The sequence below is a fragment of the Balaenoptera borealis genome (assembly GCF_965194805.1).
Source record: "Balaenoptera borealis genome assembly, chromosome: 15".
Classification (NCBI taxonomy): domain Eukaryota; kingdom Metazoa; phylum Chordata; class Mammalia; order Artiodactyla; family Balaenopteridae; genus Balaenoptera; species Balaenoptera borealis.
In genome coordinates, this window is record NC_138871.1 from 14135776 (window position 1) to 14162234 (window position 26459).

A 26459-nucleotide genomic window follows, 5' to 3' on the forward strand; every position below is an offset into this window, starting at 1 on the left:
TTGAGTTTATAAGAAAAGCCCACATATCACCCACCCTCTGAGAGTGTGTTCTGGAACACTGAATGTAACTGCTGTGTAATGACAAGCACTTAAAAATGAAAATCTTGCTAGAGGGATAAGTGATGTCAGAAAAAAAATAACACTCAAGTTAGTATGAGTGTTGTTGGCCCTGACATGTTTTATTCATTCTCTCTGTAGCTTTTTTTTAGGTTACCAGACACTTGAAACACAGCTTTGATCCATAGACGATCTTGGTAGCATCTATGTGGAGGGTTTTTTATTTTGTTTCCTTTTGTTGTCGTTGTTGTTGTTGTTTTAATTGGGGTATAGTTGCTTTACAATGTTGTGTTAGTTTCTGCTGTACAATGAATTGAAACAGCTATATGTGTACATATATCCCCTCCCTCTTGGACCTCCCTCCCCATCCCACCCATCTGAAGAAGGCTCACTATTTTTTTATTTGATTTTTGTTTCTTTATTTCAAATACGTTTTCTTATAAATACCAGAGTAATAAGTGTGTGTGTGCACGTGCGCGTGTGAGTCTGATGATCCAGGAAGGTGACCAGAAGCACGTGAAAGTTTTTGTTTCCCGTCCTTGCGCATCTCAGCCCCTGGGCTGAGCGCTGTCATCCCTGTAGCACCCGTCTTCAAACCCATCATCTCCCCTGTGTGTAGGCTCACAGCACCCAGAGAATGTTTTTTTGCTCATTAGTTTTTATAAAGACAAATGTAATCTTACTCTACATATTGTCCTACGTTCTGGGATTTTTTTTTTTTTTTTTTCCACTCAGTAAAATTTCTGTGGTCATCCTTCCATGCTCTTATATATAGATTTAAATGATCCTTTTGGTTTATTTCAAACACAGGATTCTTTCTGAATTACCTTTTTCTGGGACTGGAAGATGTTGGCATGGAGTCCAGATTCAATCCCAGTATGTTCTTTCTGGATTTCTTGGTGGTGCCACCCTCAAGGTAATGCCCTTTCATTGGCTTTATTTCACCTGACAAAGGTTTCTGGACCAATTGAATAATGACCTCTGGGAGAGGATGATGGAAGGGTCAAGGGCACTGAGAAGTAGCGCATCTGTTCCACTCCCAGGTGGCGGGTGGTAGGAGCATTTTCCTTTCCGTTCTTCCTGCGTGCAGGAGGGATGTGGGTTTCTTTCTGAGTGTGGGGGTGAAATAGGGGCAGGTGGGAGGCTGAGGAACACGCCCTTCATGCTAAGCATCCACTGACGCCACGCGTCCTCCTACAGGTATCGCCCCGTCAGCCGCCTCGGGGACCAGATGTTTACCAACGGCCAGACGGTGAACCTGCAGGCTGTCATGAAGGATGTGGTTCTGATCCGAAAGCTTCTGGCGTTGATGGCCCAAGAACAGGAGCTGCCAAGTGAGGTGGCAGCACCTGCCGCAGATGAGGTCAGGGCCACCTTGGAGCTGATGTCGTAGTTCTGACTCCCTACCCTCTGGGTCCTGGGAGATGCCTGTTAGCAGTTCTGTACAGCTGTGTGTGAGCCGTGGGTTTGGGAGGACCAGGCGATGTCTGGGGGAACGCGTGAGTCTGAGCGTGGCCCCCGCGATCACGCCTGGGGTGACCTTGGTTGAGTTGCTTTAACTTCTTGGTCTTGTCTCCACTATAAAATGCATGTGGTCTGTGGTGGGATTTTATATGTGGTGTGTTCTGGCCCACCTGCTCTCCCTGGCAGCTCTAGAAACACCAGTCTGCTGCCCTCAGCTCTAAGAATGTCCCTCCTGGGTTATGGTACCAGAGCCCATGCCACCCAGCTCTGGTTTTGGCTCAGGAAGGTCTCCAGCATTGGGGTCAGGAAGGCAGTGTTGTCATTTGTAGGAATTTCCCAGAATAGGACTGTCAGATTTGGGGCCTCAGCTTACTCTCCAGTAAATGGTGGAGCTGAATTCAGTTTTCCTGTTTCAGCAGACATTTCCCGAGCCCCTTCAGTGGGCCAGGTCCTCGGTGGGTATAAAGATGAGTCAGGCGCTCAGGAAGTTTGCTGAGATCACTGACATCCTTCCCAGCTCTAAGATGCTCTCTGGATGTAAATGGGAAGGACCATCTCAGCCTTGAGTAGATAGTCAGGGCTTCCAGGCTCCCTTCCCCTGCTGGGACAGGCCCGTCACCAGGTGGCGCCACTGTCTGTCCTGGACACCCATGCTCTGGGTTACTCGGCCTTTCTGCTTGGGGTTTCTTTGGTTTTGCTTAAGTTTTCTGATCTGCTGGGGCAAATGTGCTTTGAAAAATCCTCAGTATTAGAGAAATCTGCCATCTGCAGGTCCTAGTTCAGTTTCGGAGGGAAGGCCTTAGGATAGACGGCTGCAGTGACCAGGGCTGAGGATTTTACGTTGCTGTCCCTTGAAACTAGGGCAGCCTTTTGTCCAAGAGAAAAAGCTAAATCTCTGCAGAAATGAACAGTATCCTCTCTGATTCCTGAGGTCCTTACTACCTGAAGTCACAGTGCCCTCTTTCCATCTGATTAATAGGGTGTGTTGTTTCTTCCCACGCTTGCTCCCAACATCCCATTCCCATGGCGGCCCTCTCACGAATCGTGAATGCCTTGTGTGGGTGGGCTAGCGCCGCTCCAGGCACTGAGAATGTACAAGTGAGACAGGGTCTCACTCATTTCGCAAGTAGTCACACGGCCCTGAGTCAGGTGCTGCCATGAGAAGTGAGTTAGTCTGACAGGGCCTCTGTCATCATGTAGGTGACCATCTCTCCCTGTGAGGCTCCCTCTGCCAGAACAGAAAATACACCTGTCCTCTCTGTAACTGAGAAGACCCTTCTATTCCTCAGGATTGAGGACAAGCCCACTTTATCACTAATGGGTTCCAAGACATTCTCATTTACTGGGTCTTCCCCCACCCTCCGCTTTCCCTCCCCTCAGTGCTGGCAGCTTTCTTCTCTCATCTGACCCACACTGGGACAAAGGACCATATGTCTGTCTCCTGTGTCGTACCCAGCCCCATGAGACCAGACAGTGTCAGTAGGTGGTGCTCTAGGGCAGCTTACTGCCTTAAGGCCTGTCACCTGGGCAGGTGTGGGAGAAGAGGAGGAGGCAGAGCCAGGGACAGAAATATTGAAAGGATTGGTTAAATATTTCAGTGAGGCCTGGAGATCAGCCAGTAACTTGACATAGCCTTGATCTTAATTGGTGGCACAGGAAATCATAAGGCAAACATTTTTCCTTTTAAGAAATTACTTCACCTGCATTTTTATGAGTGCTTTGGATTAAGTTTTTCCAAAACCATAAATAAAGCCGAAACTCCATATTAGAATCAGTTATCTCGCAGGATAACAGAGCTACATAAGAAGAGTATTGATATGGGAATAATTTCTAGGGTTGCCTTAAGAATTAGATACTAAGGGACTTCAGCTGCTCCTAGCAGATACATCCATTACCTTCTTGGCTTGCACACTTTGAGGGAATAAGCTACCATGTTGGAGAAGCCCATGCAGCAAATAATTGAAGGTGGCTTCTGGCCAACAACCAACTAGAAACTGAGGCCCTTGGTCCAGTAGTCCTCAAGGAACTGAATCCTGCCAACAGCCATGTCAGCTTAGAAGTGGGTCCTCCCCTAGTTGAACCTTCAGATGAGACCCTAGCCCTGGCTGACTCCTTTATTGTGACCTGGGGGAGACTGAAGCAGAGAACCCAGTTAAGCTGTGCCCAGATTCCTGACTCTCAGAAACTGTGAGATAATAATTGTGTGTCAATTTAAAAGGAAAGAAAGGAGACTTCTTAGAAATTTGAGTTCATTTTACTCCCAGAAAGAGACGGGCTGGTAAATAGGTAGTGGGGCTGATGTTTTGGACAAGATAGATTGTATATGGACAAGATAGATTTAGGAGCACTTTTGCCGCTGATCTGTCAAGTTCAAAAGACATAAAGGCAGACTCCAGAGCTCATCATTTGTCAGAGCTCTAGTAAGAAAGAAAAATGGAACCAGGTTTGAGGTTCTGCCATCATGCCTGTTTTCTTGCTTGTGTCTTGGCCAGGAAAAAGACCCTTCGATCGCTATGGACCGGTCCTTTTTGAGTCTACTTCCAGGCCAGTCCCTCACAGACAAACTTTACAACATTTGGATTCGCCTTCAGAGCCACGTCAATATTGTGTTTGATAGTGAGATGGACAAATTAATGATGGAAAAGTACCCTGGCATTAGGCAGGTGAGCAGTAAGTTGGATCCCCATTGCTAGCCAAAGGGGTTAAGTAAGAAACATGTTTGTCTTGAAGGAAGAAAATGATAAACATACTTGATTTTTTTTAATGCTTTCTGTGGACTTTTTTCCCCATAAAGATCCTGGAGAAGAAGGATGGTTTATTCCGGAAGCACATGATGGGAAAGCGAGTAGACTACGCAGCTCGCTCAGTCATCTGCCCCGACATGTACATCAACACCAATGAAATCGGAATTCCCATGGTGCGTGCTGTTAGGTGGCGGATGGGGGTGGCGAGGAGGGCTGGGGAGAAGGCATGTGGCCGACTGCAGTGGCTTGGGTGGGGACAGCCTCTGCCTCTTCCCGGACCAGCTGTTCGGCGGGGATCCTGAGGCCCTGGGGTAGCGTTGCTCTCACTCCCTGCCAGGTCTCCAGATACCCTCTAGCCACAGGGAAGACCCACCTCCCGGGCCACCAGGGTGCACATCCCTCCCGCCTGGCTTCTTCCTGCCTGTCTTGGCCTAAGCTTTAAGCCTTCCTAGTGAGATTGAACACATGACAGAGATGAGGAGGAGGGAAGGGGGGGTCTCCGTCCCGTGTACCTGCCGGCATCAGGAGTCAGGCCGCGGAGGAGCCCCAGAGAGCAGGCATCGTCCATCCTCCCAGATCCGCAGGGGTAGGCGGTTTGCCCCATCCGCCCATTAGTGTTTCCTCGAGGAGCCAGCCTCCTTGTCTCACTCCCCCACCACGTCAAGCTGTGGTGCTCGTTAGCAGCGGCCCCTTAATCGGCTTCCTCCTTCATGGGCCTTGAGGTCCGTAATAGAAGGTGGTTTAATTCCCTCCACGGAGAGGCTCATTTCCTTGTGCACGGTCCCCCTGCCGCTCTCCGGGGAGGACTGGGGAGGAGCAGAGAGCAGAGCTCAAGTGTTCCGATGGCCTCCCACCTGCTGCCGCCTCCTCCCTCGGGCACATATGGGCTTCCTGGGCAAGGGCTCTCGTGTGAGGGGACAAGAGTCAGAGAACGCCCAGTCCGGTGCCCATGGCCTCCTGGGAACCAGGGGTTTGCATCTGGAAGCTGGGTCGGGTGTCAGGGAAAGGCATTGGGAAGCCCATTGGTGACATTCCGGAGTCCGAGGCCCTGGGAGGAGACCTGTTCGTTGCTCTCTTTGGACAGAGGGCAGGGGCTGCCCCTTTTGGCTTTGGCCTCATGGTGCCTCCAGGGTCCCCGGCTGTGGGAGAGACCTTTAGAGTTGCTCCTCTTTCCACCTTCAAAGGTCCTCTCTTTCTTGGATCCGGGTTCATTTGGTAATGGAGGGACTCTGAATTTCCCCCTCTGCCTATCTCCAGCCTGCCCCAAGCCTCAGGGCCATGGTGGCCTGGGGTGTTACTCGCAGGATAGCCGTGAGGAGCAGGGTGTGTGAAGCTGCCTCTTGGTCCCTGTGGCACGCCCTTCCCGTCTAGCATTGTGGACAGGTGTTAACAGAAGCAGAGGAGGTGAAGTCTGGGAAATAAGCTAGAGACCCAGCAGGGAACCAGACAGACTTAGCATGTCCCCTGCGAGGCTTACATTCCATCAGTGGAAACGCATCAACAGATACACAAGTATAGATCTTCCTCGACTTATGATGGGGTTATATCCCTGTAAACCCATCGTAAGTTGAAAATGCCGTGGGTCGAAGATGCATTTAACGGACCTAACCTACTGAGCAGCACAGCTTAGGTCTAACCTACCTTAAATGTGCTCAGAACACTTATGTTAGCCTACAGTTGGGCAAAATCATCTAATTCAAAGCCTATTTTATAATGAAGTGTTGAATATCTCTTGTTAAGTTATTGAATACTGTCCTGGAAGTGAACAACAGGACGGCTCTGAGTGTATGGGTTATTTACCCTCGTGATCACGGGGCTGACTGCCAGCTGCAGCTTGCTGCCCCGCCCTGCTTCAGGAGAGTATCCTACAACGTTTCAGTAGCCCAGGAAGAGACCTAAATTCAAAATGGGGAGTACAGTTTCTACTGAACACGTATTGCTTTTGCACCATCGTAAAGCCCCCAGAATCCTAAGTCGGGCACTGTCTGTACATGTACACTCTGTCAGGCAGTGGCCAGTGCATTGGCAGAAGTGGAGTGGGCCACGGGGCGGGGAGGGCCTCTCACATAGAGCCACTCACGTCGAGACCTGGCCAGCATTTAGCAAGTTTCTTTACCTGGGTCTTCTCAGAGTCGCTAATGTAGTTATACGTGCCTTTTGAAGCATCAAAGGGTTTTAATATTCAGTAGCTCAGACCTCACTTAACCAGGGAATTCATTTTTCTTGGAGTGTGGTGCAGGTCCGGTGTGTCAAATGGAGCACTGAGTTTTCTCATGTATCAGGAGACCAAATCAGTTTCATCTCAGGCCAAGTAAAGAGATTTGGATGGCATGTCTGGTCTCAGGGCATGGGCCACCATCAATTAGTGATGGCTGCTGGGGGCGTGGGGGAAGTGTTGGTGGGAGAAGGTGGTACTTGAGGGCAGGTATCTGCTGTCTCTCAAGCTAGCGTTCCATGCTATTTTCCGTCTTTTGGGACTAAATGAGTGTATTGGCAGACCAGGAAATGGTGAAATTTTTAAATGGGTTAAAAAAAATTCTACTGTATAAACTGCAACACTCAGATTACTCTCTTCGAGCAGACTCTGCTAGAAAAGAAGACCCAGTCTCTTTCCTTAAGGGAGCGAATCTGGAAAAATGTGGAAAAGACAGGGAGGATGCTGCTTTACTTGCTGAAGGACGACCTTCTTGGCTCAGAGAGAACCTCTGCATCTTAGGGAAAAAGTAACACAGCCTGTTGAGTCGGATCTGGGGGTCCATGTAACCTTTCTGCCCCCCCCCTGAATTTTCACATCCACTCCTTGTTTCCAGGTGTTTGCCACAAAGCTGACCTACCCTCAGCCAGTCACCCCCTGGAACGTTCAGGAACTGAGGCAGGCAGTCATCAACGGCCCCAATGTGCACCCAGGAGCCTCCATGGTCATCAACGAGGATGGCAGCCGCACGGCCCTGAGCGCCTCGAACCTAACCCAGCGGGAAGCCGTGGCCAAACAGCTCCTGACACCAGCCATGGGGGCACCTAAGCCCCAGGGGACAAAAATTGTGAGTAATGGGCAGATTTGGTCAGGGGCTCGGCTAGCTCCTGTTGGCTCCCCGTGGCTGACGGCTGTCGGCTGTGGCCTCAGTGAGTGCTGATGCAGGAATGCTGTGAGAGCAGTTCCTGCCTCCCCTTCCCTCCCCCCGCCCCCCGCCCAGAGGAAGCTGCCCCCAGACGTGGGTGTTCCCTAGGGCCTGAACACCATGAATAAAACTTCATTTGGCCATCCCACGCATGCAGCTCAATTCTGGGTACATGTCGGGGCTTGAAGAACGCTCTTTAATTATAACTCCGTTGTGGTTTGCTGCCCTTGAACAGGGCTGCTCACAGGGTGGTCCTCAGAGCAGCAGCGTCCCTGGAGCTGGTAGGAAATGCACATTCATTCCTTCCCCTCTCCCTGCCCCCACCCCTGAATTAGTCTCTCTGGGAATGGAACCTAGGAGTCTGTATATTGATAAGTTCTGCAGAGGGTTCCTCTGCGTGCTAAAGTTTGAGAACTGCCCTAAAGGAAGGGAACATTCTGTGTCTGATAACTGCAAACTGACAGGTTTCATCTGATACTTCACTTTCGGGGGACTGCTAGTTCTTGCCTGTAGTACTGTGTTAAGGGATCCTGAGGCTTTATCTGGGCTTCACTGGAAAGAGTACATGATCGATTAGCAATGTCTGCTGAGGACAGATGGGTGGGTGACATCACTTGTGTCTGTGTCAAATAATAACCATTCCTGCTGGGAGGGGTATAGCAAATAACGCCTAACCAGGCAACAGTGGCGGAAGTTGCTAGAGTGAAATGGACTAGATTTGGGATTAATTTGTGGTGACTGCTCAGAGTCAGGGGATGACTGAGTGTGTCTTCCGCACCCACTTGCACATTCGTTAGACCTCCTCTTGCCCTCTGACACATCCAGAGCCGGTGGCCGACTAGGTCTTCTTTTTAGTGGGTTTGAGCTCTGCAGAGGACCATTGGTCCTTGAAGGAACTTTGGTTGGAGGACAGACGGGGAGAGGAAGCCTTGTCACGGTGACCATTGGTCCCCACTGCTCTTCACCGCGGCCTGTCCTCTTGCTTCCTCTCCATCTCACCACCGTCCCGAGGTCAAGCAGTAACAGGCCATGCATTTTCTGCTTTGGTGGCAGGGGGCACATGGAGACACAAATCTAGTCACCTGTTCTGTTTTTTTTCTCGTGCATTAACTGAGGTTTGTGTTCAGGCCCATGGGATTATTCTGCCATTTTTAAGTGCCTAGTGTTTTGCTAGCAGCTGTGAGAAAGATGCAGGAGAAATCAAGGTGTGTTTTTCATAACTTATGGTGAAGCAAGGCAGACACTGGTAATCTTCATACTAACTCAAGTTGAGCATGTGGAACAGTCTCACAGTAGGACATTTTGAGAAAAAAATTGAGAGAAGAGAGCAGAGTGGGGTCAGGTGGTGCCATGCTCCACTTTGCCAGGCACCGTGGATGAGATCCTGCTGTCTCGGGGTGGACGGCCCGGTAGGGGCACCCCCAGGGAATGAGGCCATAAATGTGTCACCACTGCTGAGTGGCGTGGTGGACACAAGGGAACAGCGACGGGGGACGGTAACTTTACCCACATGAAGCTGGAGAAGAAAAGAGGGCTGTGGGCAGGGTGGGCGTGCAGGGCGAGTTTGGAGTCATCAGGAGGCAGTTGAGGGCCAGCCTGGGGGCTGCAGGGGAACCGAGGGTGAAAGCAGGGTATGTTTCAAGGGGACCTTGAAGTAGGGGGGCTTGGCTGTAGGCTGGGTGTCAGGGCTGTAAAAGAGCGAAGGTGAGAAAGAAGCGTGGTTTCCATTGCCCTGGAAGGAGGTGTGTCTGGACCCTTCTGAACTGAGGTCATGGTGGAGAATCTAAGGGCTAGCTCGTCTCCTGTAAAAGGTAGAAATATGGCACTTAGGTTAGGGGGCATAGAGTTAAGAAATGAAATTATCAGGAATTCCCTGCCAGTCCAGTGGTTAGGACTCCGAGCTTCTACTGCGGGGGGGGCACGGGTTCCATCCCTGGTCTGGAAACTAAGATCCCGCAAGTCACGTGGCGCAGCCAAAAAAAAAAAAAAGAAATGAAATTATCAGAGTTAAACTTTTTGAGCACAAAGTACAACAGAGAGAAAATGCAGGGGCGGGGACCTGTGGAAGCAGGAGGCAGGTAGGGGAGGAGGCCGAGGGAGAGGGGCCGGCCGGGCTCGCTCTCGGTGTCTGCATCTGTCTCCCACCTGCGCTGGGGGGGTTCTTCCCGGTCAGGACCAGCCCCGGAGTATCTTTGCTTCTCCCAGAGGCACTTAGTAGGTGTTTGTGGAGTTAAATGTGAAGTTTAAGAAGAGTGAGGAAACGGAAGGAAGATGCAGATTTGTCCACATGAAGGTCACGTGTGACCCAGGAGAGCCGTTTGAACAAAGTGGGGGGAGCTGGGCTTCAGAGCCTTTGTGGTGAGGCAGCGAAGCGGTAGCTTCATCTATGACTGGAGCAAAAGCAAAAGGATATGGGGTTTCTGACATTATTGGGGAGTGAGGATGGGCAGACGCGCAGGGGAGCTTCCTTCCTGTGGCCTTGTTACGTCTGTGGGGCTGGGGGTGGGCTTAGGAGAGGGCAGGTTGGCCTCACTGCACACTCAGGTCAGCTCGTGGGAAGCGACGGAAATGAGTTCTCAGCAGCCGGGAGACTGAGTGAGGTTGGCCCAGTCGCCTGTCTCCCAGCCGAAGTTCACATCCCAAGCACGCTGTCCCTGCCTTGTCTCCCAGCCCCACCTCTCGGCGTCCCATCGACATGGGCCTCTTTCTCCCCTTCAGGCCTTGAACTTGCTGTCCCTGCTGGCAATACTCTGTCCTCCCCGACACTCCCCAGCCGTGGCCCACTCGTCCTTCTGCAAAGCCTTCGTTCCTCTAGGGCAGGGGTCCACAGCCTTTTTCAGCCAAGGGCCAGATAGTAAATATCTTAGGCTTTGCGGGCCACATGGTCTCTGTTGCAGCTGCTCAGCCCCGCCTATGTAGTGTGAAAGCCGCCACGGCAGTACAAAGTGAATGAGTACGGCCGTGTTCCAAAAAACTCTAGTTACAAAAGCAGGTGGCCTGCAGTTTGCCACTCTTACAACACGAATGGGGTCCCCCCCCCTGTGTCCCACCTCACCCCCCCCACCCGCATTGCATTATGTTGTCACTCCAGGTACCCGCAACTGTCTGACCTCGAGTTCCTAAACCCCGTGAGGACAGGGCAGGGTGTTCGGCCCTCCACCCTCCCCCGCACCCAGCGTGTAGGAGGCGCTCGGGAAACCCCTGTGGACTGGACCGGTCCAGGATGAGGTGCAGGAGGCTCTGAGGTGTGAGGGCCACATGTGACTGAGGATGTGGCCCTGGGGCAGAGACAGGAAGGGCACTTATGAGACAAAAGTGGTCCTTATATCGGGCCCTGGGGCCTAAAGGTGATTATCTTTAGTTTCCAAAATCTCGGTGATGTCATATGTAATGTTTATATATGTAGTCAGATACGTGTGCATTTACAATTCATTTGTAATTTGTAAAGTAATTTTTTGGTTAATGTGTTCCGTATAGATCAGGACCTGGGCCAAAGGGCTGGGTGACGTGACTGGGAGGGAGAGACCCAGGTCCAGGAAGGGACGAACTGCAGGTTAGATGAGAAGGGGGAGGGGTGAGTGGAAGAAGCCATTTCCCCTGGGAGCGGTGAAGTCTCTGCCCCTTCTCCTGGGCCTTGTAAATGGAGTAGGAAGTGGCCAGGACGGCCAGGCCTCATTTCCCGGCCCAGCAGTCAGCCAGGAGCAGCTCTTTGGCTCCGGCTCTGCCTCTGGGAACTCTGACCCGGGCACTGGGGCACACTAATTTTCGCTGCGGTATTTATTTAGAGACAAGAGAAAGGAAGGGCCTCAGGTTTGGGTTGGCGAGGGGAGCACACTGTGCTCCAGGGCTTCTGTTTGGATTGGCTGGTGCCTGCTGGCCGAGCCTGCGAGCCTTCCCAGCTGTGGGGTTTGCTTACGCCGGAGGATGTCTCGAATTTTCAAGACTCAGACCCGAGGCGAGCCCGGGGTTTGGGACCCAAGCCACAGGTCCCGGCAGTTTCTTCCTTGAGAAGCTAAAGAAATAGACCTTGAAAGTCAGTTCAGGCTTCGTGATGTGCCCTAGGCAGCCACTCATGGGAATCCTCGGAATCCAGGTCTCCTTGGAAACACGGACATGGGGGTGGGGGGAGGACGGGTTTGAATTCCTTGGGGAACAGAAAGACTGCCTCCCCGCTAGCTGCTTTTAGGACTCCCTTTTAGAATTTGAGGGGTTTGCTCCCTGCTTCCCTGAGTTGGAGGACACTTTCAGCCCAGCCGAACAGGGATTGGGGGGAGGTGGGTGGGGAGCATCTCTTGTTGACCTCTAGCCTCTTTCTGTAGCCAGCTTTCTGATACAACTTCATAATGTGGACGACCTAAGAAGAAACTAGACCTGGAGTAATTTGTTTCCCCCCAACCCGTTATCTGCTGGATAATTTAGGGGAGACTTGGGGTGGGGGGAGGCCTCACTGAGTCTCCATAATTCCTCTGGGCTGCTAAGGGCAGCCTGCAGAATGATTGGGGTAGCAGTTGCCTCATGCATTTGTTTTTTTATTTTTATTTATTTATTTTTATTTTATTATTTAAAAAATTTTGTTGGCCGTGCTGCAAGGCTTGTGGGGTCTTAGTTCCCCGACCAGAGATTGAACCCAGACCCCCGCAGTGAGAGCGCGGAGTCCTAACCACTGGACCGCCAGGGAATTCCCATGCATTTGTTTTTTAAAGTGGCGTCTCTGTTCATCATTTGGGAAGCCCAGTAATTAATATAGCGTAAGATTCAGGGCCTTATACTAAAGTCAGCTTTGTGGGCGGAGGTGTTCTGTCAGGAGGACATGACCAGTGGCATGTTGATATTGGTAAGGAACGAGAAAGCGTGAGCGTTGGTTGTCTTTAAAGGAGTAAAGTTACTTGTGGTTTTCATTCTCTTCTTTAAGTTTGTCTGTATTTTCTGTATTTTCCCCCACAGTAAGCATCACTTGTGCAGTTTTTCTTGCTTTCTTTAGAAACAGTCGAAGATCTTTTAAAGAAATTTCATAGAAGTAATACACGCTCGTCGTAACACGAACGTCACTAAGACGTATAAAGATAAAGGTGATGATCTGTGCCTTACTCTTCCTCCCCTGTGTCCCTGCCTCAAGGAGAGCATAGAAACAGCTCAGTGAGGATCTAAGTACCCTTTTCCCTCATGTATATAAACCCGTAGAGTTGGGTTGGGTTTTATTTATTTATTTTTTATTTTTTGGCTGTGCTGTGTGGCATGTGGGATCTTAGTTCCCTGACCAGGCATCGAACCCACGCACCCGGCAGTGGAAGCCTGGAGTCTTTTAACCACTGGACTGCTAGGGGAGTCCCCTGGGTTGGGTTTTAAATTGCCTCATCCTATCACCTTAGATGGCACCTGGATTGTTTTTCTTTTACTGGAATACATTATTGCCATCGCTTCAGGACTGTTATAGGGTTAAGTCATCCTTTTTCATCATTACATAATATTCCATAGTACATACCATGATTTAGCCACCAATGCCCCTTCTGTGGGGCAGCCAGGTTTTTCCCAGTTCTTGCCACTGTTAACACTGCTGCATAAACATACACGTTCTTAGAACCTCGCGTTGACACCTGTTTTGTTCTGAAAGGCCAAAAGGAAATGAGTTTTAAATGTTTTAAAATCTATTGTGAAATTGCTTTCCCAGAAGACCATGCAATTTAAACTTATTATTAATTTTTAAGTGCAATAAAACATTTGCAGAGAGCATTGAACTGGGAATCAGGAACCCTGTGTTTCAGTCCTGGCTCTGCTGGATGAGGTTGGGCAAGTATTTCTAAAACGTGGAATTCACATTTCGAATAACGTACTCAGATGTGGCCATGGCGGGGATTCTAGAGGTCTGCCAGATCCTTCTAGATCTGGTAGACCAGGAGTTTTAGGGTTATATGTAGGTATGCTGTCTTCAGATGTGTCTATTTCTTTCTTCAGATTAATTCGCAGAGGAATTCAGACTCCGGAAAGGTCATGCATCTCTGAAGAAGACAGAGATTACTGGACAGGGGCCTGTAGCCTCATTGGCTTATGCCTCTGTGCCCAGAGCCAGGACACGACTATGCTGGGCTAGCAGCTATTTCTCAGAGTACCAGAGGGGCTTAGTAGCTATTTCTCAAAGATTTCTAGGGTTTCACTCCAGACTAAAAGTTCTCCTTTTATTTAGTTGAATAAAACCTGAGACAGACAGAAGGCACACTCAGCCCAGGCCAAGGTGAGCCCTTGGAATAGTAGCGACGTTGCCGAAGTTGCCGCCGCTCACCCTGTTCTCTCCCCTGCCCCCAGGTATGCCGGCACGTGAAGAATGGGGACATTCTCCTCCTGAACCGGCAGCCCACCCTGCACAGGCCCTCCATCCAGGCGCATCGCGCCCGCATCCTGCCCGAGGAGAAGGTCCTGCGGCTCCACTATGCCAACTGCAAGGCCTACAACGCCGACTTTGATGGAGACGAGATGAACGCCCACTTCCCTCAGAGTGAACTGGGCCGGGCCGAGGCCTACGTCCTGGCCTGCACGGATCAGCAGTACCTTGTTCCCAAGGTAGGTCTGACCTTGAGGCCGTTCCATGGTCATCGCCAGCACAACTTGGCAGTCCAGGTCCGGGCCCTTGCCAGCTCCTGGAGTCAGTGGGTGGCTCTAGGGCAGGGGCATGTGGAACAGAAGGTCTTGGCTTCTTCCAGGTGGGGTCTTCAGCTCTCTAGTGGCTAGAGGCAGGGAAAGGGTTCTCTCTTGCTGCCCCTTAAGGTGGCAGGAGAGAAGTTGTAACAGTCATCCCAGAACGCTGAGTTTAGTAGCTACATAACAGGTCTTGTCTTCTAGTCTGTTTGGATTCTACAACTTATTAGCCTCTGGCAAGCATTAGCATCCCAGCTGTGAGGGTCCCCAAGGTCCACAGATGACTCTGATCCTTTGAGTCTAGACAAGCAGGAGTTTTAAGAGACAACTTAACCCCAAGGGTCCAGATGAAATTCCCCTCCAGCCCATGAGCAATCTCCTCTGTGAATCCCTTCCTTTATAAGCCGTTTGCGTCACAGTGATTCACAATGACACATCATTCATTTGGGCTGCAGTGTGGAATAGTAATAATAATAAAGAATTATGGCTACCGTTTGCCAAACACTTTTTCAGTGTCAGACACTACAGAGCACGTTGGAGGCCTCTCCTTTCTTCCTCCCCACAGTCCTTGGGGTAGGTAGTACTAACATCCACATTTACACATGAAGAAACGGTGTAGGGAATTCCCTGTCGGTCCAGTGGTGAAGACTCCTTGCTTCCATTGCAACAGGTGCAGGTTGCATCTCTGGTCGGGGAACTAAGATCCCACATGCAGCACGGCGCAGCAAAAAAAAAAAAAAAAAAAAAAAAAATGGTGTAACTTACCGAAGGACACAGAGCTGAGGAGGAGGAGGAAGGGCCAGGAACTCCCAGATCCTTGTGGCTTGTTCTTTTCCGCTGTGCGGGCCCTGCTGCCCTTCCACAGAAGAGAGGGAGACCTCCGCACCCAGGAAGCACCAGAGGCTGCTCGGACATGTCCCTCATCGATTAGTAACCTCTCCTCCTGGGAACTTCTCTTCCCCCGTCAGTCCCACCTGGGGAATCAGGCACGTGGCCAGGGTCCTAGCGTCCCAGCCTCGTTGCCTACCAGACACACCACGGTGGCTTCGTCCTGGACGCAGTTATTTGAATATAACTTTCTTTCCCTTCTCCACCCACCTTAGCTGGCTGTTGATTAGTGAAGGGGCTGACAATAGGCAGGAGGGGTTTAAGGGCCCACTCAGGTCCCCCAGAAATTAGAAGAAATAATTTGATTAATTTTTACTAATAATGTTACTAGTCATTAGTAATAATTTTGCTAATAATTAGAAGAAAAAGAAGAAATAATTAGCCTAATTTGAAAATTGGCTTTTTGTCTTTTTAAGTAAATAATATCCGTGGTAGCTCTGATGATGGTGGCAATAAAAGCCGCCGGCTGCTGAGCGCTCCCTGTGCCTCAGGCACTGCTCTGAGCAGTTTGCAAACATTCTTAGTCCTCACAACAGCCTTAGGAGGTGGGTGCAATTTTCAGATGAGGAAACACCGGTGAGTGACTTGCCAGCCAGTGACAAAGCTGGGACTTGAACCCAGCGCCGTTGACCCCCAAGCCTGTGTGCTCAGCGTCGTGTGTGATCAGCCCTGTTGACAGGCGAGGCTGGGCCTGGGTGAGGGCACGTGGCAGTGAGTGGCTCCCAGGACTGAACCAGCCGTCTGGCTCTCTAAAGGAAGTGTCACATTTCACCCCGGGGGATACTACCAGCGAGCAGCAGGTGGTTCATTTTTTGCTGGCAGAGTGACCCCTGGACTTCAGCCTCATGGGGAGTTGGGGGTGCTCCGAAGTTCTCAGGCCAATGAATTTGAATGTGCTATACTTGATTTTGATTGAATAAGGTAGCATAGGGGACCTCATTGCTTACAGCATGTCCTGCGAAGGGCTGGACTATTTAAAATCCAGATGTGCCTCATCATATGCTCACCTGCCTGTGAGTTTTAGGTCCAGAGATGGAGAACACAGATAAATAAGCTTACATCAATAAACTGAATTCTTAAAAAGTAAAAACAAAAAACAACTAAAAAAACCACTTCTAGGGGATGACCTGAGGGTTCACTTTACTTTCAGACAGATTTTTTTTTTTTTTTTGGTCACCCTGCACAGTTTGTTGGGATCTCAGTTCCCCAACCAGGGATTGAACCCGCGTCCTCAGCAGTGAAAATGCAGAGTCCTAACCACTGGACCGCCAGGGAATTCCCTCAGACAATTTCTTTTGTCAGAGGTAAAGAGCTTTTGATTCTTGATAAATTTTGTTTAGTCCTCAGTGCAATTGCCGAGAGGTGGACTCGTTATTTTTTTGCTAATCATTATAAAAATGAAACATGTACTTTGGTGGCAAAGTCCTAAAAGGACAAGAGCTGGTTTCCCTAAGCCATTTTTGGGTAATTTTTCTTGGTGTGTCTTTATTTCCCTTTGTTTCTGTTTCCCTTTGTTCATTATTCTATTTCTTCTCTATTTCTAGGTTCTCTTCCTTGACTAACCATAGTACCAGATTTAAGTTCATTTTATTGTTGGTTATATGTGTTTAATAGGGTTGGAGGTTGTCTTCTTACTTAAAATAGGAGATGAATGGAACTTTAGCTGTTTCTTTTCCAAGAAAACAGTTACACTTTTCATTTACATGTTTCTTTGTGGATTCTTTTTTTTTCTTCTGTTTGTTGTATCTACTGAGGGCCAATGCTTCGTGGAAGTTTTTTTTAACAAAGCTTGAGACATAGTTTCCAGACTTTGACTTAGCTGCGAAATTCAAGTCACAGAATACCCTAATTCTCAAAGCATCCTGACCAAAGACATCAATTGTAATGTCATTTTGCTGTGATATTAAGTGGAATAGGATAGCTGACAATTATCTGGGTTTTTGATTCAGAGATGGTCTTTCTGATCCTAAGCAGATTTAGGAAATTCAGAACTGTAAGTAGACCCTTAGTAAATTGCTTTAATCAGTATTCCTCCCTAGAATTCATGATTATTGCATTGAAAGCAATTTAGCCATTAAGGTAATTTTCTAGTCATGGAAAAATCTGGATGGAGAGAGAAGGCACTGACTAGATCCCATAACTTATAATTATGTTCTTTAAAGGAAAAAAACAAAAGGGAAAATCTATATCTGCCCCCAAAGACTGGGGGATGAGTCAAATGCCTAATACTGTTTTGGGTTTTTCCTCTAAGCAAAATAAGACATTGTCTTTGGAATAAGACACAGAGTGTAATTTTGTATTCATGTTCATAACTCAGAGCCTTCGTAAGAAGGGCTGCGTGCCCCATCTGATCTTGCCTTCCATCTGCACCACCTATTCAGCTCATCTGTAATAATTATCTTTGAGTTTACGTAAAGCCCGTTGCCACAGTATTGAGACTGTTTGACAAGCATCCTTTTTAGCCTTTGAATTAGTGTATGTGGTTAAATTCCTGGCGCTTCTCCATGGCTGCATTTGTGAGTTCCTTAGTTATGAAACATGGCCATGATATTGGACAGTATTTAACAAATAAGCAAATGATAAGAATCTGTAGATCCAAGGCACAGATTTTTCTCAAGTTCCCATACCCATTGAAAAGGTTGCAAAAACTGCTTCTTCGAGGATGTCAGTGGGCACAGCTATTTTTACTTTGGTGTGCCTTTATGTTGCCATGAATGCAGACCTGCAGGTAGGGTTCAGGAGACTGGTGATCAGAAAGGCTGCGGCAAGATGAATGTACCCACCCAACTGGGGCTTGTATAAAGGCCCTTGTTTTGACATCTGGTAAATAACAGCCTACCATGAATACGTGCTCCATTATGAAGAGACGCTGACAGCAGGCATTCTTTCCTTCTGCAGTCACACACGTCAAAGCCCTCCACAACCCTCTTGAGGAACCTCTGCCCAAACCCCACCCTCCCTGCGCTGGCCCACTCCAAGTCACTCCTCAGGCCAAGATGCAGTCCTGCCCCTCAGAGAGACCATTCCTGACCATCCTCCCCACCCCAAATCTATGTGGTGACCCATCCTGTTATTTTCCTCCAGTATTTAAAACTCTTTGTGATAATGTATCTGTCCAATCATTTGTTTACTGTCTAGCTCTTTCTCATCATGAAGGATCGTGTCTGCTTGGGCCACTGGAGTAGATTGAAGGTCTAAACCAGTGCCTAGGCGTACAGTAGGCTCTCAATAAATATTTGTTGAATGGATGACTGATTTAGAGGAGAACCAGGCCAGAAATGTGTGAAAAATACCAAAGCGTAAAACCAAAATATAAAAACAAGGACACAGCTAACAGCAGCCAGACCAAATTTATGCATAAGTGCCAGAAATATGCTGGAGTAACTAGAAACAGATAGGATTATGGAGAGAAGACTAGGGGGCCTGGATGAATTTGCAGCAGTATTGATACGGAACAGTGGGCAAAAGGCAAAGGTGGGAGCTGGTCAGGAAGCCCTGGTCATGTGCTCTGGTAGGCAGTTTGCTCTCAAGATGGGAAGCCCAAGCACCAGCCTGGTGCGGCTCAGAGACAGGACAGTACGGGGATGTAAAGGAGGGCTGTTGCTAGCGGGCAGCTCCCAAGCACAGGGTTATGAATTAGAATGCCACTTCAGTTTTTTCTTTGCTCTTCTCTTATCTGTTTTGGTTTGTAGGATGGCCAGCCGTTGGCAGGGCTGATCCAAGATCACATGGTTTCGGGTGCAAACATGACCATTCGAGGCTGCTTTTTCAGCCGGGAGCAGTATATGGAGCTGGTGTACCGAGGACTCACCGACAGAGTGGGGCGCGTGAGGCTCTTTCCTCCTGCCATCCTGAAGCCCTGTCCGCTGTGGACAGGAAAGCAGGTAATTGGGAGAAAACAAATGGTGGCTATAAAAAAGGGAAACCGGCCACTCAGTAAAGAGGTTTTTGTTCCCAGGAGAGCCCAGGCCAGAAACAGAAATGGCAAATCAAACAATAGTCTGACTCTCTCTTTGATGGGGTTTTTGGGTGTAGATGGTTTCAAGGGAGTGTCTGCTAAGTGTAAGCTGCATGGTTTCTGTCCTTTGCTTCTAACTTAAACTCAGTGTCCTCATAATCCAGATATGGTGGTAATAGGCAGTGGTGCTGATGGTAGCAGTAGTTAAGGTTTGTTGGGAGTGCTTCAAATATGTTATCTTACTTAACCCTCACAACCAACCTGCGATGCAGAAACCATCATTACCACCATTTAGCAGATGAGGGTAATGAAGTTTGGAGAAACTGTTACATGCCCACGTCCATAGGAGACAGAGCTGGGATTCAAACCCGGGACTTTCTAACACCCAGACCATCCTACTATACTTAATCAGTTATGTGATCTTGGCTCTGTCAGCCTCAGTTCTTCATTTATAAAACGAAAGGGTTCAGGTTGATGAGCTCTAAGGTCTCTCCCAGCTCTGCAGTTCTTTAAATCTGTGGACCTGGGACTTGACTGCTTTTTAGTTACTAAGCCAACTTGTATTCCTGAGATCAACCTGACTTGGTTATGAGGTAGTATTTGCTAAACTTTTGTGTAGAATTTTTTGTATCTGTGTACATGAGGGATTTTGATCGGTGGTTTTCTTTTCTTGTCATATGTTTGCCTGGTTTTGGTATCAGGGTAACATTGGCTTCATAGGATGAGTTGGGAAGTATTTACTCTTCTTCAGTTTTCTGTAAGAGTTTGTATAGTATTTTTTTTTTTAATAAATTTATTTATTTTTGGCTGCGTTGGGTCTTCATTGCTGCGCACGGGCTTTCTCTAGTTGCGGCGATCGAGGGCTACTCTTCATTGCAGTGTGCGGGCTTCTCATTGCAGTGGCTTCTCTTGCTGTGGAGCACAGGCTCTAGGCACGCGGGCTTCAGTAGTTGTGGCATGTAGGCTCAGTAGTTGTGGCTCACGGGCTCTAGAGTGCAGGCTCAGTAGTTGTGGCTTGCAGGCTTAGTTGCTTCATGGCATGTGGGACCTTCCCGGACCAGGGCTCGAACCCGTGTTCCCTACATTGGCAGGTGGATTCTTAACCACTGTGCCACCAGGGAAGTCCCCAGAGTTTGTGTAGTATTGATATTATTTTTTCCTTAAATGTTTGGTGGAATTCACCAGTGAAGCCATCTGGACCCAGAGTTTTCTCTTTAGGAAGGTTTGTTTAATTAAAATTTTTATTTCTCTAATACATATTGGGCTATTTAGGTTATCTCTTTCTTCTTGGAGGAACTTTACTGCTTTGGTTTTTCAAGGAATTTCATCTAACTTATTGAATTTATAGGCGTAAAGTTATTCATCATATTCCTTTACTTTCCTTTTCTATTTGTAGAATCTGAAAGTGGGTCCCCTGTCTCATTTCTGATAGTGGTAATTTGTGTCTTCTCTCTTTTTCCTGCTCAGTTTGCTTAGAGGTCTGTCAGTTTTATTGTTCACAGAGAAGCAGCTTTTATTGACTTTCTCTATTTTTCTGTTTTCTGTTTCATTGATTTCACTTTGATCTTTTTTATTTCCTTCTGTTTACTTTGGGTTTGATTTGCTTTTCTTTTTCTAGTTACTTAAGGTTGAAACAGAAGTCACTGATTTGAAACTTTTTTCCTTTTTTAATATTGGCATTTTATATATAAAATTTCCCCTAAGCATGTTGTAGTTTCATTTACATTCACTTCAGAATACTTGCTAATTTCTCTTTTTTTGACCCCTGAGTTATTTAGAAGTATATGATTTAGTTTCCACATATTTAGGGGTTTTCCAGATATCTGTATTACTGATTGCAAATTTAATTCCACTGTGGCCAGAGAACATACTTTGGATAACTTGAATCCTTTTCAATTTATTGAGATTTGTTTTATGACTTCAAATACAGTCTGTCTTGGTAAATGATCTGTGTGTTCTTAAAAATAATATGTATTCCGCTGTTGTTGGATGGAGTGCTCTGTAAATGTCAGTTAGGTTCAGCTGATAGATAGTTCAAGTGTACTATATCCTTGCTGATCCCTTTCCTTCATTTCCTAAGGTCACTGTATTGAAAACCTTTGTTTTATATTCATGTTTCATGTTCATGTCTGCTTTTGTCGTTATTGTTTTGTTTCTAGTGAATGTGAAATCAGATCACCATTGTTCTATCCTGGCCAGAAACAGAAGTTGATTTAACAGAAAAGATGGGGAATTTTGCAGTTAAGTTTAGTTCAGGGATTGGTGAGCTGTTTCTGTAAAATCCAGATAGAAAATATTTTAGGCTTTGTTGGTCATACAGTCTCTGAGTTAGAACTACTCAGCTCTGCCATTGTAACGTGAAAGCAGACATAGACAAGGCTTAAATGAATGAGCATGACTGCGATTCAGTTTAACTTTATTTACAAAAACAGATGGTGGGCCAGATTTGGCCTATAGGCTGTAGTTTGCTAGCCCCCAGTTTAGCTGGTTATATGTATTTGTCCACTTATTATTCCTATTTATATTCTTTTTATTATTTCTTTTTTATGTCTTTATTTTGTAAGTCATCTCAAGTTATCTTGGACATAAAGGGATTTTAATTCTTAAGTAAGTGTCCAGAATTTATTAGGATTTTGTTTAAACATAAGCAGTGAGTTCAAAATAGAACCAAGTAGTGGACAAAGACCGTATATCTAGAGCTACGAATATGTTCATTCCCTTCAATCTGAGAATCCAGCCTAAGGAAATCATCTGAAGTATAGTAAAAGATACTTGAAAAAAGCAGTCCATGACATCGTGGTTTATAGTGGTGGAAATTAGAAAAACCTAGATACTCAGCACTGGGGCTAAGTAAATTGTGGGACATCCATTTGCTAAGATATTATGTAGTTGTTTAAAATAGTGGTTTTAAAAGGTTATGTAACAGTCTGGAAAATTCTCTGGCATAATGTTGAAAGAAGAAACAGACTACACAGTTCTATGTGTAATCACAGTTGGAACATGTTAAAAACGTATATGAGCAAAAACTTTGACATAAAAAAGATCAAAATGATAGAGTAATTTGGTTTGTGTTAGGAATAATTTCTTTTTCACTGTTTAACATTTCTGGGCTATGCTTATTTTATAATGAAATAGAATTGGAAAATAGGCCCAGGTTTTATTTCTGTTGCAGTTGAGATTTTTCAGTGTTTTTTGAGAGGTTGGTACAGGCTGGTACTTCTTTGCAAATAGATGAAAAGGGGAAGAGTGACTGCACCGCGCAAGAATTTGTTAGTGACTCAGTGTGATTCTACAGAGAAAAGCCATGTTTTGAATCAGGAAATAAGGAACTTAGCTTGGGAAATTTATTTGTACTGCCCTAGAAAATTAAGTCTTAGGCTATTTCTCCAGGGCATTTTATACAGCCTCTTGAGTGGTTTTCTTTCCACCTAAGAATCGGAGGTCTCTCACCATTTGTTGAAAATGAGAGAGCATGCAAAGGAAGAAGATTTGCCCGTCACTGCAGATCTCGAGCATATAGCTCAATGAGTGTTCACAAAGTGAATACATAAGTCGTCACCTAGATCAGAAAGTAGAATATCACCAACACCCCCAGAAGACCCTTCCAGGCCCCCCTCAATTTCTGCCCCTCCCCAAAAGTAGCCACTCACCTGACTTCTAACACTATAGGTAAGTTTTGTCTTTTCTTGAACTTTACATAAATAGGATCATAGAGTAAATCATATCTTTGTGTGAGTCACTCATGTCATCACATATGGTGGTAATTTATTCACTTTTGTTGATGTGTGGTATTATATTATATGAATATACCATTATATATTTGTCCATTTTACCGTTGATGGACATTTGGGTTGTCTTCGATCGTCTTCATTTGGCTATTACAAATAGGGCTACTATGACATTCTTGTACATGTCTTTTGTTGAGCGTATGTATGCATTTTGATGGGTAAATGCCAAGCAATCAAATTGCTGAATCATACGATCTACCTTCAACTCTAATAAATAGTTTAATAAACAGTTTTCCAAAGTGCTTGTAGCAATTTACATCTCCACCAGCAGGGCATGAGAATTCCGGTTACTCCTTATTCTCAGCAGAACTTCATATTATTGTCCCATTTCGTTTGGGTGTTTTTTATTTTTTGTTTTTTCCCCCATCTGTGTAAATTTAGCCATTGAAATGGGTGTGTAGTCGTGTCTTATTGTGGTTTTAATTTACATTTCCTTAATGACAAGTGAGGTTGAGCACCTCTTCATATGCTTATGGCCACTGGGATCTCATCTTTTGTGAAGTGCCTGTTCAAGTCTTTTGCCTTTTTTTTAGTCTATGCCATTCTCTTATTAATAGGTAAGAGTTTTTAGAAATATATTCTAGTGTAAGTCCATTGCCAGATATATGTATTACAAATACCTTCTACTTGATGGCTGGCCTTTTTGCCCTTTCACTTAATGCTGTTTTCTAATGATCAGAAGTTCTTTATGTAATATAATTCACCAGGCTTTGCCTTTTATGGCTAGTCCTGTATAAAAATTACTTGGCTGCCCCAAGGTCATTAAGGTATTTCCCTGTATCATTGTTAAGCAGCTTTATTGTTTCCCCATTCATGCTTAGGTCTACTGTCTGCCTGGAGTTGAATTTTGTGGATGTTGTTGATGTGAGGAAGGGGTCAGGATTCATTTCCTTCCCATAGGACTATCCAGTTGATACAACATCATTGATGAAAAGACCATTGTTTTTCCTCTGCTCTTTAGTATCTCCTGTGTTGTAAATCAACTAATTGTATGTGTGTAGGTCTACTCCTGGACTCATTTCACTTCCATTGATTAGTTTGATTCCATTGCACCAATACCACACTGTCTTAATTATTGTAGCTTTATAGTAAGTTTTGATTTTCGATAGTAAAAGTTTCCAGCCTTGTTCTTCTTCATGACTATCTTGAATATTCTTGGCCCTGTGAATTTCCATATAAATTTCAAAGTCATCTTGTATATTTCTGCAAAAAAGTACCTGCAAGGAGTTTTTTTGGGATTACATTCCAGTGTTGAATCTTCCAAATTATGAACACAGTATGTCTTTCAATGACATAAAAGTCTTGTTGATCTTTCATTAGATTCATTCCTAGGTATTGCTATTATAGATGATATTATGTTTTAAATTTCCTAATTGTTTATGGTTGGTATATAGAAATACAATTAATTTTTGTATATTGTCCTTGATTCAGCAACCTTGCTGATTTCATTTATTAGATCTCTGCCCTTTAAATTATTTTTAACTATAGAAGTAACGTAAGTTTTTCGTTAAATAAAGAGACAGTAGGGCTTCCTTGGTGGCGCAGTGGTTAAGAATCCACCTGCCAATGCAGGGGACACGGCTTCGAGCCCTGGTCCGGGAAGATCCCACATGCCGCGGAGCAGCTAAGCCTGTTCGCCACAACTGCTGAGCCTGCGCTCTAGAGCCTGCGAGCCACAGCTACTGAAGCCCACGCGCCTAGAGCCTGTGCTCCGCAACAAGAGAAGCCACTGCAATGAGAAGCCTGCACACCGCAACAAAGGGTAGCCCCCGCTCTCCGCAACCAGAGAAAGCCCGTGGCAGCAACGAAGACCCAATGCAACTAAAAATAATAAATAAATAAAATAAATAAATTTATAAAAATAAATAAATAAAGAGACAGTAATATGAAAGGAAAAAGGAAAAATTTCCTCTCTGTCCAATCCCATTCTTCATGTATGTGCATACTCTCATAGAAAAGAAATAAAAATGGAATCATATTATACCTACTCAGGAGAACCGTGAGCCATGATTAAATTTGACATTCAGTTTTGAGCTTGTATTTAAGACCACTTCTTTATCCATGATATTCTGGTGCCTGAGGCATGCACTTACCTCATCCTCAGGCACGTCGACCTCAGTTTTAACTGGTCTGTAAGACGGCTTACTTTAATTGAGCCACCAGGTCCTCCAAAGGGAATCCCATTATTTCAGGCAGTTTGTATTTTTAATTTGAACCACCCTAACACACTCCAAATATAGCATTAAGTTTATTTAACTGTTTTCATGTGCTAGGTTGACAGAACCTTTCTTGTAATTGCTTTGTGACATATTTAGTTCACTTAATGCTGTATCATGGGGTCCATTCTGTGTCTGTACGTGTAGATTGACTTCATTCTTCTTAACCCATTCTGTGTTGTACCCAATAACATGGATATATATAATTGATTTAACTGTCTCTCTATTGGCAGACATTTAATGAGTGTCCAGTTTTTTTGTTGTTGTGGTTTTTTTGTTTTGTTTTGTTTTTGGCCACGCTGAGTGGCTTGTGGGATCTTAGTTCCCTGACCAGGGATCGAATCCAGGGCCCCGGCAGTGAGAGCGCTGAGTCCTAACCTCTGGACCGCCAGGGAATTTCCTATTGGCAGACATGTAGATTGTTACCTGTTTTTTTACTATTCTGAACAGTGCTGTGGTGGACACCCACTTATATCTATACTAGTGTACTTTTCGTTGGCATATATTTTAAATGAATTCCTAGAATTGTGATTGCTGGCTTAAAGGGCACCGCCAGGAGACGGGGTGAGGAGTAAAGGTAGTAAAGGTAAACACATTTCAAAACATTTTTAAAAAAGAAGTCCATTTAATTTTTAGAGCATTTTTTAAAGTTCAATACAGGCTTCATATAAATAATTTAAATAATAAATAATTATAATTCTTATAGATTTTGCCTCCCTTCACAGTTTAAAAGAATGTTGCAGGTATGATCTTTCCTCCCTAGCATAGTTTATGACCAGAAAGTAAATTATGCACTTCTAGAATATTAGTGTAGGCAAGGACCTCAAATCATCTTGTCTGGCATCCTTGTTTTTTTTATTGAAATGTAATTCATACTTACCAGAAAAGTTACCATTTTTGGTAAGTATATAATTCAGTGATTTTTTTTTTCGGTGTATTCTTTATGTTGTACAATCATCACCACTAATTCCAGAACATTTCCATAACCCCCCAAAGAAACTCAGTACCTATTGGCAGTCAGCCCTGATGCCTCCTTCCCCCATTCCCTGGCAATCACTTTCTGTCTCTATTGATTTGCCTATTTTGGACATTTCATATACATGGTATCATACAAGTTAGATACGCTTTTGTGGCTTGTTACTTTTACTTAACATAATGTCTTCAAGATTCATCCATGTCGTAGCATGTCCTTTTCATGGCTGAATAATATTCCATTGTATGGTTATACCACATTTTGTTTATTCATTTGTCAGTTGATGAATGGACTATTTGGCTCGTTTCCACTTTTCGACTCTTACAAATAAGGCTGCATTGAGTATTCGTGCACCAGTTTTTATGTGAATGTGTACTTTGAATTCTCTTGAATATATAGCTAAGAGTGAAATTGCTGGGTCATATGGTAATTCTATGTTTAACTTTTTTGAGGAACTACCAAACATTTTTCCAAAGCAGCTATACAATTTTACATTTCCACCAGCAATGTATGAGGGTTCCAATTTCTCCACATTCACACTAACACTTATTTGTCTTTTGTTTTTTAAATAACCATCTTAGTGGGTGCAAAGTGGTGTTTCATTGTGGTTTTCATTTGCCTT

General features: G+C 45.8%; 1 protein-coding gene across 3 annotated transcripts in view; it reads left to right on the forward strand.

The window, feature by feature from the left end:
• POLR1A (RNA polymerase I subunit A) overlaps positions 1-26459 on the forward strand; it is a 77118-nt gene that overhangs the window by 17903 nt on the left and 32756 nt on the right. For all 3 annotated transcript variants that reach the window (XM_082357654.1, XM_082357653.1, XM_082357655.1), the window contains exons 8-14: positions 868-973; positions 1258-1420; positions 4014-4184; positions 4316-4438; positions 7076-7306; positions 13685-13939; positions 18595-18786. In XM_082357654.1, coding sequence (XP_082213780.1) covers positions 868-973; positions 1258-1420; positions 4014-4184; positions 4316-4438; positions 7076-7306; positions 13685-13939; positions 18595-18786 — 1241 coding nt within the window. The remainder of the gene's footprint in view (positions 1-867; positions 974-1257; positions 1421-4013; positions 4185-4315; positions 4439-7075; positions 7307-13684; positions 13940-18594; positions 18787-26459) is intronic.